Below are 15652 nucleotides of genomic sequence, written 5' to 3' on the forward strand. Positions count from 1 at the left end.
AGGACAACACCCTTTGCTATGGCATCCTATACAGCCATGGCTCAGAAGGCTAAACAGCAAGGCAAGCTGTTGCTCATGGGTTCAGTGCAGGTTCACTCCCAATAAAAATGAGATGATTCTTTTTCAGAAAAACAATTTATTTCATCTTTATATTAGAATCTTAAATGGTAAGACACTTGATATACGCATCGTGATGATTCGATATACACTGTGAGAAGATTCCTTCCCATGTAGTTCCTTAGCGTATTCTTCAGCTTATATACCTGTCCCTTTTTGTCTGTGAGAGGACATTTGAGTTCTTCTTTCTTAGCAAATTTCAGTTCTACAATACAGTGTGTTACCAACTATAGTCATCATGTTTTATTATACATTAGAACTACTTCATGGCGGGTGGAGGGGTGGGTGGAGGGAGGAACAATTCCGTGAGCAGCTCCAAGTGCCACTTTGTTTCGGAAGGGCATCAACTTGAACCTTCCAGCTCACATTCTTACAGGGAACAAGGGAAGTCCAAAGTCCAAAAGTTGGTATGGAATTTCATGTGCAAATGTGTTGTTAACATCAGACTTGTTTTTCTAGTATCTTATTAAAGCGTCAGAAGAAGGATCAGTTCTTCAAGTCTCTCTTTTTCTTTGTGTCTGCAGGAACTGCATTGGGCAGAATTTTGCCATAGTTGAGATTAAGGTGATTGTTGCCTTGATTCTGCTCCGCTTCCAGATGACAGTAGAGCCCACCAAGCCTCTTGTCTTCGTGCCCCATGTTTTCATCAAACCCAAGAAGGGGATCTACTTGCACCTGAAGAAACTCCCCTAATGTTAGAGCCTAGGAGATGATGATTATATACATTTTGTTTTAAAGTTAAATTACAGCTCAAGGTCCATGAAAATTTAGAGTAATCAAAGTATGGTAACAGGGTAACATAGGGCTTCAGTATGATTCAGAGATTTTTCTCATCTTTTCTGTTTGATTCTGGTTATTAATAATGCCAAATATCAAGAATTTTGTAAGTGGCTTCCATATATTTTCTGCTCTTTTAAAATCTTTTTCAGAATTGCATTCATAATACATGAATGTATGCTCATTGTAAAAGATTTACAACACAAGAAAAGCTATGGAGTAAGAGGTAAAAATCCCATTTCACATAGCCACACCTCCCTGCCCAATCCTACTGCTTTTCCTAAAAACAGAATAGCTTGGGATGCATTCTTTCAGACTTTTTCCTGTACATTTCAGATATGCATATGTATGTACGTATTCTTATCTATGGGATCATATCCATATTGTTCTTACTTTTTTCACTCAATAAAAATACATCTCATTTCTAATCATGACTTCATGAAATTCTGTAATGTGAATATACCACAATTTTTTTAGCCCTTTTCCTATTATGGGAGACATTACTTTCAGTTTTCAAAACATGCTTATTGGCCATTTATATTTATCTTTGTTTTGTTCTCTGTGATGTGTATGTCATCTATGTTTATTTTTCTATGAAGTTATCTTTTTCTTATTGATTCATGTAAGTTCTTTACATATTGTGGATAATAATCCTTGATTATAACTTTTCTTTGTAATTTCCCCCCCATTCTTTTACTTTTTGAAAACTGTATTTATGGTGTCTTTTATCATATGGGACTTCTAAATTTTCATGAAGTAAGATATGTAAACTTTTCTTTATGGTCTATGGGATTTGAGCATTCTGTGGCATTGCCTTTCTTTGGGATTGGAATGAAAACTGACCTTTTCCAATCCTGTGGACACTGCTGAGTTTTCCAGATTTGCTGGAATATTGAGTGCAGCACTTTCACAGCATCATCTTTCAGGATTTGAAATAGCTCAGCTGGAATTCCATCACCTCCACTAGCTTTGTCTGTAGTGATGCTTTCTAAGGCCCACTTGACTTCACATTCCAGGATATCTGGCTCTAGGTGAGTGATCATACCATTGTGATTATCTTGGTCATGAAGATATTTTTTGTACAGTTCTTCTGTGTATTCTTTCCACCTCTTCTTAATATCTTCTGCTTCTGTTAGGTCCATACCATTTCTGTCCTTTATCGAGCCCATCTTTGCATGAAATGTTCCCTTGGTATCTCTAATTTTCTTGAAGAGATCTTTAATCTTTCCCATTCTGTTGTTTTCCTCTATTTCTTTGCATTGATTGCTGAAGAAGGCTTTCTTATCTCTCCTTGCTATTCTTTGGAACTCTGTATTCAGATGCTTATATCTTTCCTTTTCTCCTTTGCGTTTTGCCTCTCTCCTTTTCACAGCTATTTGTAAGGCCTCCCCAGACAGCCATTTTGCTTTTTTGCATTTCTTTTCCATGGGGATGGTCCTGATCCCATCTCCTGTATAATGTCACAAACCTCCGTCCATAGTTCATCAGGCACTCTATCTGTCAGATCTAGTCCCTAGAATCTATTTCTCACTTCCACTGTATAATCATAAGGGATTTGATTTAGGTCATACCTGAATGGTCTAGTAGTTTTCCCTACTTTCTTCAATTTCAGTCTGAATTTGGCAATAAGGAGTTCATGATCTGAGCCACAGTCAGCTCCCGGTCTTGTTTTTGTTGACTGTATAGAGCTTCTCCACCTTTGGCTGCAAAGAATATAATCAATCTGATTTTGGTGTTGACCATCTGGTGATGTCCATGTGTAGAGTCTTCTCTTGTGTTGTTGGAAGAGGGTGTTTGCTATGACCAGTGCATTTTCTTGGTGAAACTCTATTAGCCTTTGCCCTGCTTCATTCCACATTCCAAGGCCAAATTTGCCTGTTACTCCAGGTGTCTCTTGACTTCCTACTTTTGCATTCCAGTCCCCTATAATGAAAAGGACATCTTTTTTGGGTATTAGTTCTAAAAAGTCTTGAAGGTCTTCATAGAACTGTTCAACTTCAGCTTCTTCAGCATTACTGGTTGGGACATAGACTTGGATTACTGTGATATTGAACGGTTTGCCTTGGAGACGAACAGAGATCATTCGTTTTTGAGATTGCATCCAAGTACTGCATTTCGGACTCTTTTGTTGACCATGATGGCTACTTCATTTCTTCTGAGGGATTCCTGCCCGCAATAGTAGATATAATGGTCATCTGAGTTAAATTCACCCATTCCAGTCCATTTTAGTTCGCTGATTCCTAGAATGTTGACGTTCACTCTTGCCATCTCCTGTTTGACCACTTCCAATTTGCCTTGATTCATGGACCTAACATTCCAGGTTCCTATGCAATATTGCTCAAAGAAAGGCAATGCCAAAGAATGCTCAAACTACCGCACAATTGCACTCATCTCACATGCTAGTAAAGTAATGCTCAAAATTCTCCAAGCAAGGCTTCAGCAGTAGTTATTCGTGAACATCCAGATGTTCAAGCTGGTTTTAGAAAAGGCACAGGAACCAGAGATCAAATTGCCAATATCTGCTGGCTCATCGAAAAAGCAAGAGAATTCCAGAAAAACATCTATTTCTGCTTTATTGACTATGCCAAAGCCTTTGAGTGTGTGGATCACAATAAACTGTGGAAAATCCTTCAAGAGATGGGAACACCAGACCACCCGACCTCCTCTTGAGAAATCTATATGCAGGTCAGGAAGCAACAGTTAGAACCTGTGTCTCCTGCATTGGCAGGTGGCTTATAATCACTGAGCCACCTGGGAATCCCTGTGCAAAGTTTAAGGGGTGACAATTCAAATGCTCAAGTCATTCAGATACTGGCCTCTCCACCTCCCCATCTCTGTGGGAGGTGTGGATGAGCACAGCCTAGATTTAGACTGTGTGGTGGCTCTGAACACTGATTCACAGCCAAGGATAATGCTCTTTCTCTTCCAGACCCTGTAGGTCTCTCCTTTCCTTCTCACCCTCATTCAGGTTAACTTTAAGTGTAAATGAGAGTGGGATTTTTGAAGGTCTAAACTCAAATATGCATTAATATTTTACAAGGCAAGGGCTTCATAATTTTGCTCCTTTAATGATTTCCAGTAAGAAATTGTTTGTGATCTATATCACAACTCAATGACTAGCTTGACTTTATGAATAAATGAAAGTGGGGTGCAAGGTGGTTAAACGACATTGTGTCAGTCAACTAATCACATACCTTTTACTTCCCAAAAGGATCTGATGTGTTTCTGTTGATGAGGAATCATTGTGGAACATTGGAAACTTTACAAATAGGAAATATTTTTCTTTTCTTTGTTTTATTTTTAAATATTTATTTATCTACTTGGCTGCCCTGAGTCTTAGCTATGGCACGTGGTATCTTCTGTCTTTGTTTGCAGCATGCAAAATCTTTAGGTGAGGCATTTGAACTCTTAATTGTGGCATGTGGGATCTAGTTCCCTGACCAGAGATCGAACCTGGGGGCCCTGCCTCAAGAGTGCAGAGTCTTAGCCACTGTACCAGCAGGGAAGTCCCAAAGTATTTTTCTTTTAAAAGCATAGGAATTTTGTTCTGTTTTCTCTTTCCTAACCTATGGATGGTTGTTCTAACCATGCCCTCTACTGTGAATATCTTCTGTTCCCTCCTATCCTTGCTGACTATCTCAGATGCCACTGGGTGGAGTTTGGGACTGTCACACCCGAGGGTCTTCCCATTCAGCAGGGTTGTGGTGAAGAGTCCAAATATTGAGAAACGAAGGCATTCTTGAGTAAACAGGAGGAAAAGTAAGTGAGCTAAGATTCGGACTTCAAGAGTCGACTCATTGGAAAAGACCCTGATGCTGGGAAAGATTGAAGACAGGAGGAGAAGGGGATGACAGAGGATGAGATGATTGGATGGCATCACCAGCTCAATGGACATGAATCTGAGCAAACTTTGGGAGATAGTAAAGGACAGAGAAGTCTGGCGTGCTGCAGTCCATGGGGTTCCAAATAGTCGAACATGACTGAGTGACTGAACAACAATGATTTGTGACATTGAGCATCTTTTCGTGTGTCTGTAGGCCCTCTGTATGTCTTCTTTGGAAGAATGCCTATTCAGGTCCTTTGCCCATTTTTAAATTGGATTTTTTAATATATTGAGTTGTATGAGTTCTTTAGAGAGTGTGAATATTAACCCCTTAGTAGACATATCATTCAAAGAAGGCAACGGCACCCCACTCCAGTACTCTTGCCTGGAAAGTCCCATGGATGGAGGAGCCTGGTGGGCTTGCTGTCTACAGGGCCGCACAGAGTTGGACACGACTGAAGCGACTTAGCAGCAGCAGCAGCAGACATATCATCTGAATCTTCCATTCAGTATGCTTTTCATTTTGTTGATGGTTTCCTTCCCTGTGCAAAAGCTTTTTAGTTTGATGCAGTCTCATTTATTTATTTTGGCTTCTTTTTCCTTTACATAAGGAGACAGATCCAAAAAAATATTTCTAAGACCCACGACAAAGAGCTCACTCCCTATAGTGTTCTTCTACGAATTTTATGGCTTCTACTCTTCCTTTTAACTCTTTAATTCATTTTATTTTTTTGAGTATATGGTATGAGAAAAGTTATTTAGTTTCATCCTTTTACATGTAGCTATCCATCAAATCTATATATTGTTAAAGAAATTTTGAGTTGTACCCAATGGGTGAGTTTTACAAAGGGGGAAGTTTTTTTGTTCAGTATTCTCAAACTGCCTAAGGATAAAATGACTTGCCTCCTAAACATGGGGTACCTCCACTACTAGACATATCCATCTACTAAGGTTCTCCAAGATATTAGGGCAAAGGAATGGCTCTCAATAGGTTCCAGAAATGGGCTCAGGGAGTACACTGGTGTCAGAAGATCATAGACAAACTCTTTTACTGGTGCTTAGAAAATGTATATATTTCTGGGGGAAGATTTGCTGTTTTCTTCAAATTTGTAAAATGATCAATGATGCACAAAAGATAAAGAATAAAAACATGACACCTGATATGATGTACAACTAACTCTGTTGGGTGTACTGTCCTTTACAGAAAAACTTTAGGATTTGTGTTTAAGAAGTTGAGCATTGTTTTTTGCTTGTGTGCCATCTCCCAGTTGAGCGGGACAAGAAGAGACAGTGACAGCGTTTTGGTCAGGTTTATGTGACTCCTTTAAGATACTTGCCCACATCACCTATTCCTGACTTGAGACGGAATACTCACAGATTCCCCTGTATGGCCTGTGAATGGTGACCTTTAATTACTAGACTCTAAATGCTATGACACCCTTCATGGTCTCAGCACTATCCCTGATACAGTTTCTTTTTAAAAAACATCTGTCCTAGCCCACAGACAGTAGGCTATTTGTGGCAGAGATGACTCACTGTCCCTTCAACATCTTTTCTCCACTCTTACAGAAATATCAATAGTTTTAGCTGAGAACATGGTCCCAGTGAAAGAGCACTTTTCCTAGTCTCCTTTTCAGCTAAAGGAGGAAGTCAGTCATAGGTGAGCAGAAGGGACGGATACAATTTCCAGCTAATGTCTTCAAAAAGAAAGGTGCATACCTTCCCATTCCCTCTTATGTCCTCTCACTTGCTCAAAAGCAGATGCGGTGGTGGGAGCTGGTAACTATCTCAATTGTTAACTGAAAGCCACGTGTTGAAGATGGAGAACAAGGAGACTGAAGGAGCCTGGATGCCTTGACGGTCTTGTAAAGCAAACCATGCTACAAATTCTGGACCACTTGCCTCCCTGAGACTTTAATGTGAGAGAGAAAGAAATTTCTATCTGATTTAGGTCCCTCTATTTGGGGATCTTCTTGTTAGAGTGGGTTATTACTGATGTGATCAGTGCTTTCTTTCCATTTACTGTCTACCCATATTGTCAAGAAGATTAGTTTGCTTTTACTTGGCAGGGATCATGTTTCAGGGCTATTTAAACTGTCTAGCTACTTGCCATAATTTTGCTGCTACGAGGCATATGAGGAAAAGGAGGGCTAACTTCCATTACCATCTTTCAGGTTTCAACTTGTATGTCACCTTCTCAAAGAAGATTTTCTAGACAACCCCATCTAAAGTAAATTCCCCTTAAAAATAAATACCATATGATATCACTTATATGTGAAAACTAAAATATGGCACAAATGAACCTGTCTACTAAACAGAAAAAGACTCACAGACATAGAAATCAGACTTGCGGTTGCCAAGGGGAAGGGAGGGGAGGAGAGAGATGGACTGAGAGTCTGGGTTTGGTAAATGCAAGCTATTACATTTAGAATGGATAAACAACAAGGTCATACTGGATAGCACAGGGAATTATATCCAATCTCCTGGGATAACCTAACTGCCATCCCTTAATGACACCCCTACACAGCTTGAAGGGGCATCCCTGGTAGCTCAGCTGGTAGAGAATTCATCTAAGATGCAGAAGACCCTGGTTCAATTGCTGGGTTGGGACGATCCACTGGAGAAGGGATAGGCTACCCACTCCAGTATTCTTGGTCTTCCATGGTGGCTCAGTGGGTAAAGAATCCTCTTGCAATGCGGGAGACCTGGGTTCAACCCCTGGGTTGGGAAGATCCCCTGGAGAAGGGAACGGCTACCCATTCCAGTATTCTTGCCTGGAGAATTCCATGGACTGTATAGTCCGTGGGGTCACAAGGAGTTGGACATGCCTGAGTAACTTTCATTTCATTTTCCTGGGATAAACCTGGGAAAAGAACTTTAAAAATAATGTATATATGTGTAAAGCTGATATAGCAGAGATTGGCACATTGTAAATCAACTATACTTAGGTGAAAAAAAGTAAATTCCACTGGATTACTGTCTAGCCCAGCCCACTCATTTCTTTCATGGCACTCAGTATTAATACAATTTGTATTTATCTATTTGGTATCCATTTTCCACTTTAGAATAGAAGCTCCATGAAGGCAGGAACCATGTCTATTAATCCACTGAGTATCTAATATGTATTAAATATTTGGCACTTACACATCAAATAAGTGGTGAATCTCGAAATCATTAAGAAATTCCTGTTCAGGCTGCACAAGACTTGTTAGCATCAGGAAACTATGTAAAATATCTTGATAACATTCCAAACAAAAACCTTCTTATCCCAGACTCAAATCCCATCAGTTCAGTTCAGTTCAGTCACTCAGTCGTGTCTGACTCTTTGTGACCCCATGAATCGCAGCTTGCCAGGCCTCCCTGTCCATCACCAACTCCTGGAGTTCACTCAGACTCACATCCATCGAGTCAGTGATGCCATCCAGCCATCTCATCCCTTCTCCTCCTGCCCCCAATCCCTCCCAGCATCAGAGTCTTTTCCAATGAGTCAACTCCTCGCATGAGGTGGCCAAAGTACTGGAGTTTCCACTTTAGCATCATTCCTTCCAAAGAAATCCCAGGGCTGATCTCCTTTAGAATGGACTGGTTGGATTTCCTTGCAGTCCAAGGGACTCTCAAGAGTCTTCTCCAACACCACAGTTCAAAAGCATCAATTCTTTGGCACTCAGCTTTCTTCACAGTCCAACTCTCACATCCATACATGACTACTGGAAACACCATAGCCTTGACTAGACGGACCTTAGTCGGCAAAATAATGTCTCTGCTTTTCAATATACTATCTAGGTTGGTCATAACTTTCCTTCCAAGGAGTAAGAGTCTTAATTTCATGGCAGCAATCACCATCTGCAATGATTTTGGAGCCCCCCAAAATAAAGCCAGCCACTGTTTCCACTGTTTCCCCATGTACTTCCCGTGAAGGGATGGGACCAGGTGCCATGATCTTCGTTTTCTGAATGTTGAGCTTTAAGCCAACTTTTTCACTCTCCACTTTCACTTTCATCAAGAGGCTTTTTAGTTCCTCTTCACTTTCTGCCATAAGGGTGGTGTCATCTGCATATCTGAGGTTATTGATATTTCTCCCGCCAATCTTGATTCCAGTTTGTGCTTCTTCCAGCCCAGCATTTCTCATGATGTACTCTGCATAGAAGTTAAATAAGCAGGGTGACAATATACAGCCTGGACGTACTCCTTTTCCTATTTGGAACCAGTCTGTTGTTCCATGTCCAGTTCTAACTGTTGCTTCCTGGCCTGCATATAGGTTTCTCAAGAGGAAGGTCAGGTGGTCTGGTATTCCCATCTCTTGAAGAATTTTCCACAGTTTATTGTGATCCACAGGCTAGGCTTGTAGTACCCAGCCTTTGTCAGTTCCTAGAGTTAGCTTTAGGAATTGCATTCATGATACGTGTAGAGTTTGGGGGTGGGGAGAGTGGAGGACCTTCACTCTCATTTCAGATCTTTACCCCTTGAAATTCTCCAAGGAAAATTGTGAAAAAAAAGACACCCCTATGCCTCCCTACCATTCTCAGGTGGATCAAGGTAAAGACTCAAGCTGGTAAACAGGATGGAAGTGTACAATTGTGCTTGCTTGACAAAATTCACTCACTCTGTGCCTGCAGTTCACCGGCACTGGGGTGGCTCCCTGCCACATTACCTGGCTTGTCTTCTTTTACGGCCAGGGAGTTCAGACGAGCCCCCAAAGAGATCAGCCAATGTCATGAAAGACAGCTCTGTTCCTTGGCAAGTGGGCATGTATTGATGCCAGCCATCTCCACCCCAGACAAGGCGACATTGGCAGCACCCAGGCACGATCTAAATTCCTGTTCTGAGTTCCTAATGTCCCTTTCCCATAGTAGTTGCTCAGTCATGTCCGAATCTTTGTGACCCCATGGACTGTAGCTCATCAGGCTCCTCAGTCCACGGAATTCTCCAGGAAAGAATACTGGAGTGGGTTGCCATGCCCTTGTCCAGGGGATTTTCCTGACTTGGGATTGAACCTGGGTCTCCTGCATTGCAGGCAGATTCTTTACCATCTGAGCCACCAGGGATGGTATAAGAAAATATATGGTATAAGAAAATATGCTTTTCCAATATGGTATAAGAAAAACCTGCTTTATCAAACACAGTATAATCCACTGAGTATACCAGGTTTAATATTCTCATGCTCTTTACTGCAAATTCAAGGCTAGGGTAAATTGTCATGGCAACAGAGAGCAGAACTGTGAATGTAAAACATTACATGCTCTGTATTTTACTTATTAAAACCCTTCTTTTGTCTCTCAAAAAAAAAAAAAGAATTCTCATGCTCAACTGCACAGATTTCTGAATGAATAATAGTAAAACTAGTGTTTCTTCTCCATAATTTGGAAATTTTTTCTAGTTCTATGGATCCTGCAGAATCAATTGTTGATACAATTCACTATCACTTAGTCTTGACACCAAAGAACTTTACGGTCCCAGTATATTTAAAACCTTTCCTGAATTCTATCACAAACTTGGTTTGGTTTAGAATATGGATTTTGTTTCCCTGGAAAAGGTGTCATATATAAAAAGATTGTCTCAGTTCAGTTCAGTCGCTCAGTCGTGTCCGACTCTTTGCGACCCCATGAATCGCAGCTTGCCAAGCCTCCCTGTCCATCACCAACTCCCGGAGTTCACTCAGACTCACGTCCATTGAGTCAGTGATACCATCCAGCCATCTCATCCTCTGTCATCCCCTTCTCCTCCTGCCCCCAATCCCTCCCAGCATCAGAGTCTTTTCCAATGAGTCAACTCTTCGCATGAGGTGGCCAAAGTACTGGAGTTTCAGCTTTAGCATCATTCCTTCCAAAGAAATCCCAGGGCTGATCTCCTTCAGAATGGACTGGTTGGATCTCCTTGCAGTCCAAGGGACTCTCAAGAGTCTTCTCCAACCCCACAGTTCAAAAGCATCAATTCTTCAGCACTCAGCCTTTTTCACAGTCCAACTTTCACATCCATACATGACCACAGGAAAACCATAGCCTTGACTACATGTTTCTAATAATATACAGATTTATCAGGTATTACTTTTCCTCCCTGGTGTCCCCAGGAACTGCATTAGGCAGCGTTTTTCCATGGCTAAATGTAAAATGACCCTGGCCCTGACTCTGCTCCACTTCAAGCTGGCTCCAGACTGCTACAAGCCTCCCATACTCACGTGCCACATTATCCTAAAATCTAAGAATGGAATCCATGTGTTCCTAAAGAAAGTTTGCTAATTTTAAGTCTCCTCATATAATGATTAACGAAGGAATTTTATTACCAGTGGAAGAATATGAAGATAAATATAATGCCAAAACACAACTGTATGGTTTGGGGATAAACTATATAATTTACGACACTTCTGATTGGTTTTAACAACTATTAGAAATAATTCTGATATCTTCCTGGATGATATAGGTTTCCTTTTGGTGTAACCCACAAAAAAAAAAAAACCATAAAAAACTCAAACTGACTTCAACTGCAAAATGAAATTATTGGCTCATGTAACTAATTGTAGTGTGGCTTTCAAGCACAGTGTGATCTAGGCTCCAATTCAACATCTAGATTACTTTCATCTCTGCATATCTCTGCGTGACAGCTTTATCCTCAGCTATCTTCCCTTATGATTAACAGAAAGTAACTGCATCATCTTACAGTCTCTTGTTACACTGTCTAGGGAATGGGTAAATTGATAAGGGTATATAAAAACCTTAGATATTTACAAGGAATTCTGAATATGGATAGCCCTGTATCTGAGTTTCCATTTGGAATATTATAGGATACCACACCCTGTAGAACTTTTGCTTAATATGGAATGAGACAGTTATTGGATATTAGGCAGAGATAGGGTCTACAGAGAACAACCTAGTCCCCATGCCTGAGGGTGCCATTGCAGATACGGAAATTCCAGCATATCTGCAGCAGGATACGTACAATTTTTAAGACAGCCAGTGTACCGGAAAAGGAATTGTAAATATAGATGCAAATCCTGGTGATGGATGCTCCTGATGTGATGGTTGGATAAAATGTAGCCCAGGCAGTCCTCAGGAAATAAATGGTAGCTAAACTTAAGGCAGAACAGGATGAGTTCTAGAATCCCAAGCACTTGACTTCCAACCAGTGATCTCTCCATTTGGGCCACCCCCACATCTCTCATGGATCCTATCAGTGGTCTCTACGCTCGGACCCTCGGCCTGGGCAGATTCTCCTCTACACACAGGAAAAGGGGTTGCTGGCGGCATTAAGCATCCCAAGGATTGTGTGTGAGTGCTGCCATTTGGTGGCTTTTCAAGATATTTCCAGCAATAAGGAGAAAGGAGGAAGGACAGAACAGACATTTGGCAAAAAGAAAGTATTATACGTGGCGAACAATTTTTAAGTGTTTGGCACCAACGCAAACTGGAATCTTCCCCCACCCACGCTGTTTACAGTGAACTGATTAAGTATAAATGGCTTCAACTGTTAAAGAAATCACTGGTGAGCATGTACTTTACAAGACCCTCAAAAATGCTTGTATTCTTTCATGGAGTCATCCCACTCCTGGGAGTTTGTCCTAAGGAAGGACCATTGTTTTCAGGGTTTTTATGGGAGAGCCACAATGACCAGGGTCATCCAAACAGAGGCAGTGTCCCACCCCAGCCAGAGCTGGGACGTCAGGAACCAGAGTGAAGAAGACAAGGCCCAGGAGGGCCTCATTCAGGAGGACAGTGGGGCTTTCAGGGACAGGGAGGCTGAGCCTGTGCTTTCCAGGCAAATGGGAGCCCACTGGACTCAGCTGAACCATCAACTAAGCCTCGGCCCACCCAGCCCAGCCAGCTTGCTGACTAACTCCAGACCATACTTGATAAAGAAGGACCTTTAGGAAAAGGTAAACTCATTTTTAATACCCTCAGCTGGGATAGGGGACAGGAGTAAGCACAAGTGGGGAATAGCTGGTGGGCAGTGAGAATGCTCCATGGTTGGCAGGCAGGTGTCTGGGCAAGGAGGCCCTGGTTCTACACATCAGATCTTACTAAGGCTTTGCACTGGGCTGTCTCCACAAATATGTTGTTGAGCCTCTTTGGTGTCCATTTAAGGAAAAAAAAAAAACTTGAGAGGTAAATTGATTTGCCCAAGATCATGCAAATTATTTAAGTGGCTGAGCTGGGACTGGCTGACACATATTCATTCATCTGACAAACACAGCTCTTCTTCTATGCAGGGACTCTGCCCAGGGACCTGGAGATGTCATGCCCTCCAGGAGCTCGCAGACAGAAAACAGAATCCACTTGGTGAGTCTGGAGTGGGAAAGATGTATCAGAAAGCGTTCCTGAAGTTGGTGAGGCTGGCAATGTTGGTGATGTGAAGCACTGTGGTAGGGGAGGAAGGAAAGCGTGGAGTAGTTACATAGCAGAGCGCCTGCAATGTGCCATCTCGTGGCTAATTAAGACATTGCAGGCAAAAGAGGAAAAGAAAGGTGTCTGTTACTAACACTCACTAAGTATTTATTTACTCTATGCTTCCTGTACATATATTAACACATTTACTCTTCACTGCAACCCAATAAGATGGGCATCATTTTACCCTTAATTTTCATATTCAGGGGCTGACGTACCTATCTCTGCCTAAATATCCAACTAACTTGCCCAACATCATGCTAATATAAAATTGGCAGGACAGGATTTGCCCAGGGAAGTCTAGCAACCCAATAAGATGGGCATCATTTTACCCTTAATTTTCATATCCAGGGGCTGACGTACCTATGTTACTAACTTGCCCAACATCATGCTAATATAAAATTGGCAGGACAGGATTTGCCCAGGGAAGTCTGGCTTCAAGTCCAGGCCCCCTCCTGGAGGAGGGAGGCTCACCTCACAGGTGTGAGGGGCTGGGTCCCGCTTGACTCTGTGTTTGGGAAAGGTCTCTCAAGTGACCATGTGCGGAGGATAGTTTGAGCCTGAAGCAAGAGTGAGAACAAGGAGAAGGACGGAGGGTGGCTGCAAACACCCATGCAAGCGGCAGACCTGCAGCAGGGAAGATGGGGTGGGCTGAGGGAGGGGGATTCGGGGTGTTTCCCGCCTCTGGCCTGGGTGGATGAACGGTGGCGCCCCTAGCAGCATAGGGGCCTCAGATGAGTCAGAGATCCAGAATTCCATCTTGGTCTGGGATTCCTGTAGAGGTGTGCAGGAGGTAACTGGGTCCTAGAGGGGATGGAGCTGAAGATGCTGATTCAGAAGCTGATACTTCATGGGAAGGAATGTAAATAAATGGAGGGGATAAGGTCCTTATGACATTCATTCATAAGGTCCTTATGACCGGGGACCTCCCGTTGTTCCAGACCTGTGCTGGACACTCGGACGTCACGACAAACGAGGCAGCTGCGGTCTCTGCCTCACAGAGATCAGCTTTCTTGTTCAGAGAGCAACAAACACCATGACCAACATGAGGCTGTGAGTCCATGGGCCTGTGTGAGCCTGGGGCGCTGAGGGTTCACCAGGTTGGGCAGAAAGCACTCCCCAGAGAAAGCAGCCATCATCCTATTGTGCTGAGGGCAAAAGCATCCAACAGGCCACTGTATCCTGCAACAAGAAGAGAGGATTCTGGTGCTCCTGGTGAGAGCAGATTCAACAGAGTACTGGAGGCGGAAGATGTGGAGGAGCGAGCAGGCAGGACGGAGGCAGAAGCAGCATCTGCTTAGTTACTAAGGGTACCTCTCTCCAGTTCCCAGATGCCTCTTTCCGATGGACTGTTAGTGCTACAGTACAAACACTTTATTGTCCTCTTCATCTTCCCATTTCTCTCTCTCTCTCTCTCTCTCTCTCTCTCTCTCTCTCTCACACACACACACACACACACACACACACACACACACAAGCACACACGGAACTCTACATTGAGGTAGAATTAACAATGGATTTAAAGTGAAAAGAGCAGGGCCCAGTGCCACTTCCAGACTGTTGTGACCTTAAGCAACTTACCTCCCTTTCTGAGTCTGCATTTTTCCCTCAAGAAAATGGGATCAGAATAAATCTCCAATCAGAAATCATCCTACCCACCACAAAGTAGCTGTTAGCTTCAACATGTGAACCAACACCACCACTACCATCACTGCCTTTGGGTTGGAGGGAAGACCCTTCCCAGTCTCTTGTTGAAACTTGTTAGCTCTTGGCACCTGGAAGATTCTTCCATCATCTTCTTCCCATCCCTCTCTCTCCTTTTCCTCCTTGGTCGCTGGAGCTCACTCTCCTCCTCAACCCCTCCTCCACTTCGCCAGCACCCATCCTCACCACCACCCCCATCCCACACCCCAAGCTCACAGCCTGAACTGGTCAGGAGCCCGGTTACTCATTTGCAAAGTCCACGTACAGAACAGTACCGGCCTCAGCAGTGCAGAACGAACCAGCCCCATTACACTGGCTCCTCCAGAGGTCCAGGGGAGCAGCTGGGCCCAGTACATTCTGTTCCAACCAGCCATGCAGAGCCTCTAGCTTGCCTCTCACCCTGACTTGTCACGTGACATTGGGCAGGGGCCATCCCTTCCTTGGGCTTCAGATTCTACTGTGCAATATTATTAATACTAAACTGGGCTAAATGACTCAAAGGATTTTGCTAGCTCTGACACACAGTGGTCCTGCATCCAACCAAGTTCATCCTGTAATAATGATAATAATAAGACAAAAGCTAACATTTGTTGTGTGCACTAACATTTGTTGTGTGCACTAATTGTACACTTGACACTATTCTGTGCATTATGTGCACTGCTTCTCTGAGTCTTCACCTCTTATTAGATGGACACTCACGTACTCCCCCCAGTTTACAGATGAGTAACCTGGAGCTTGGTTGACTGATTTGTCCAACACGGTATTGGGGTCACATCGGTGTTGTGTCCAGGCTGCCTGGCCCAGACCTGTCCTCTTAACCTCCCAGTGGGCATCCAGCTGGAAAGCAAAATCTCTG

The 15652-nt window shown here is 42.9% G+C and overlaps 1 protein-coding gene across 1 annotated transcript in view; it reads left to right on the forward strand.

Annotated features, from left to right (window-relative positions):
* LOC101106121 (cytochrome P450 4X1) overlaps window positions 1-5891 on the forward strand; it is a 55655-nt gene extending 49764 nt beyond the window's left edge. The window contains exon 12 of the mRNA XM_004001945.6: window positions 642-5891. Within this exon, the coding sequence (XP_004001994.2) occupies window positions 642-810 (169 nt within the window). The 3' untranslated portion in view covers window positions 811-5891. The remainder of the gene's footprint in view (window positions 1-641) is intronic.
* Window positions 5892-15652: the final 9761 nt, after the last annotated feature.

This window comes from Ovis aries, chromosome 1 (genome assembly GCF_016772045.2).
Source record: "Ovis aries strain OAR_USU_Benz2616 breed Rambouillet chromosome 1, ARS-UI_Ramb_v3.0, whole genome shotgun sequence".
NCBI lineage: Eukaryota > Metazoa > Chordata > Mammalia > Artiodactyla > Bovidae > Ovis > Ovis aries.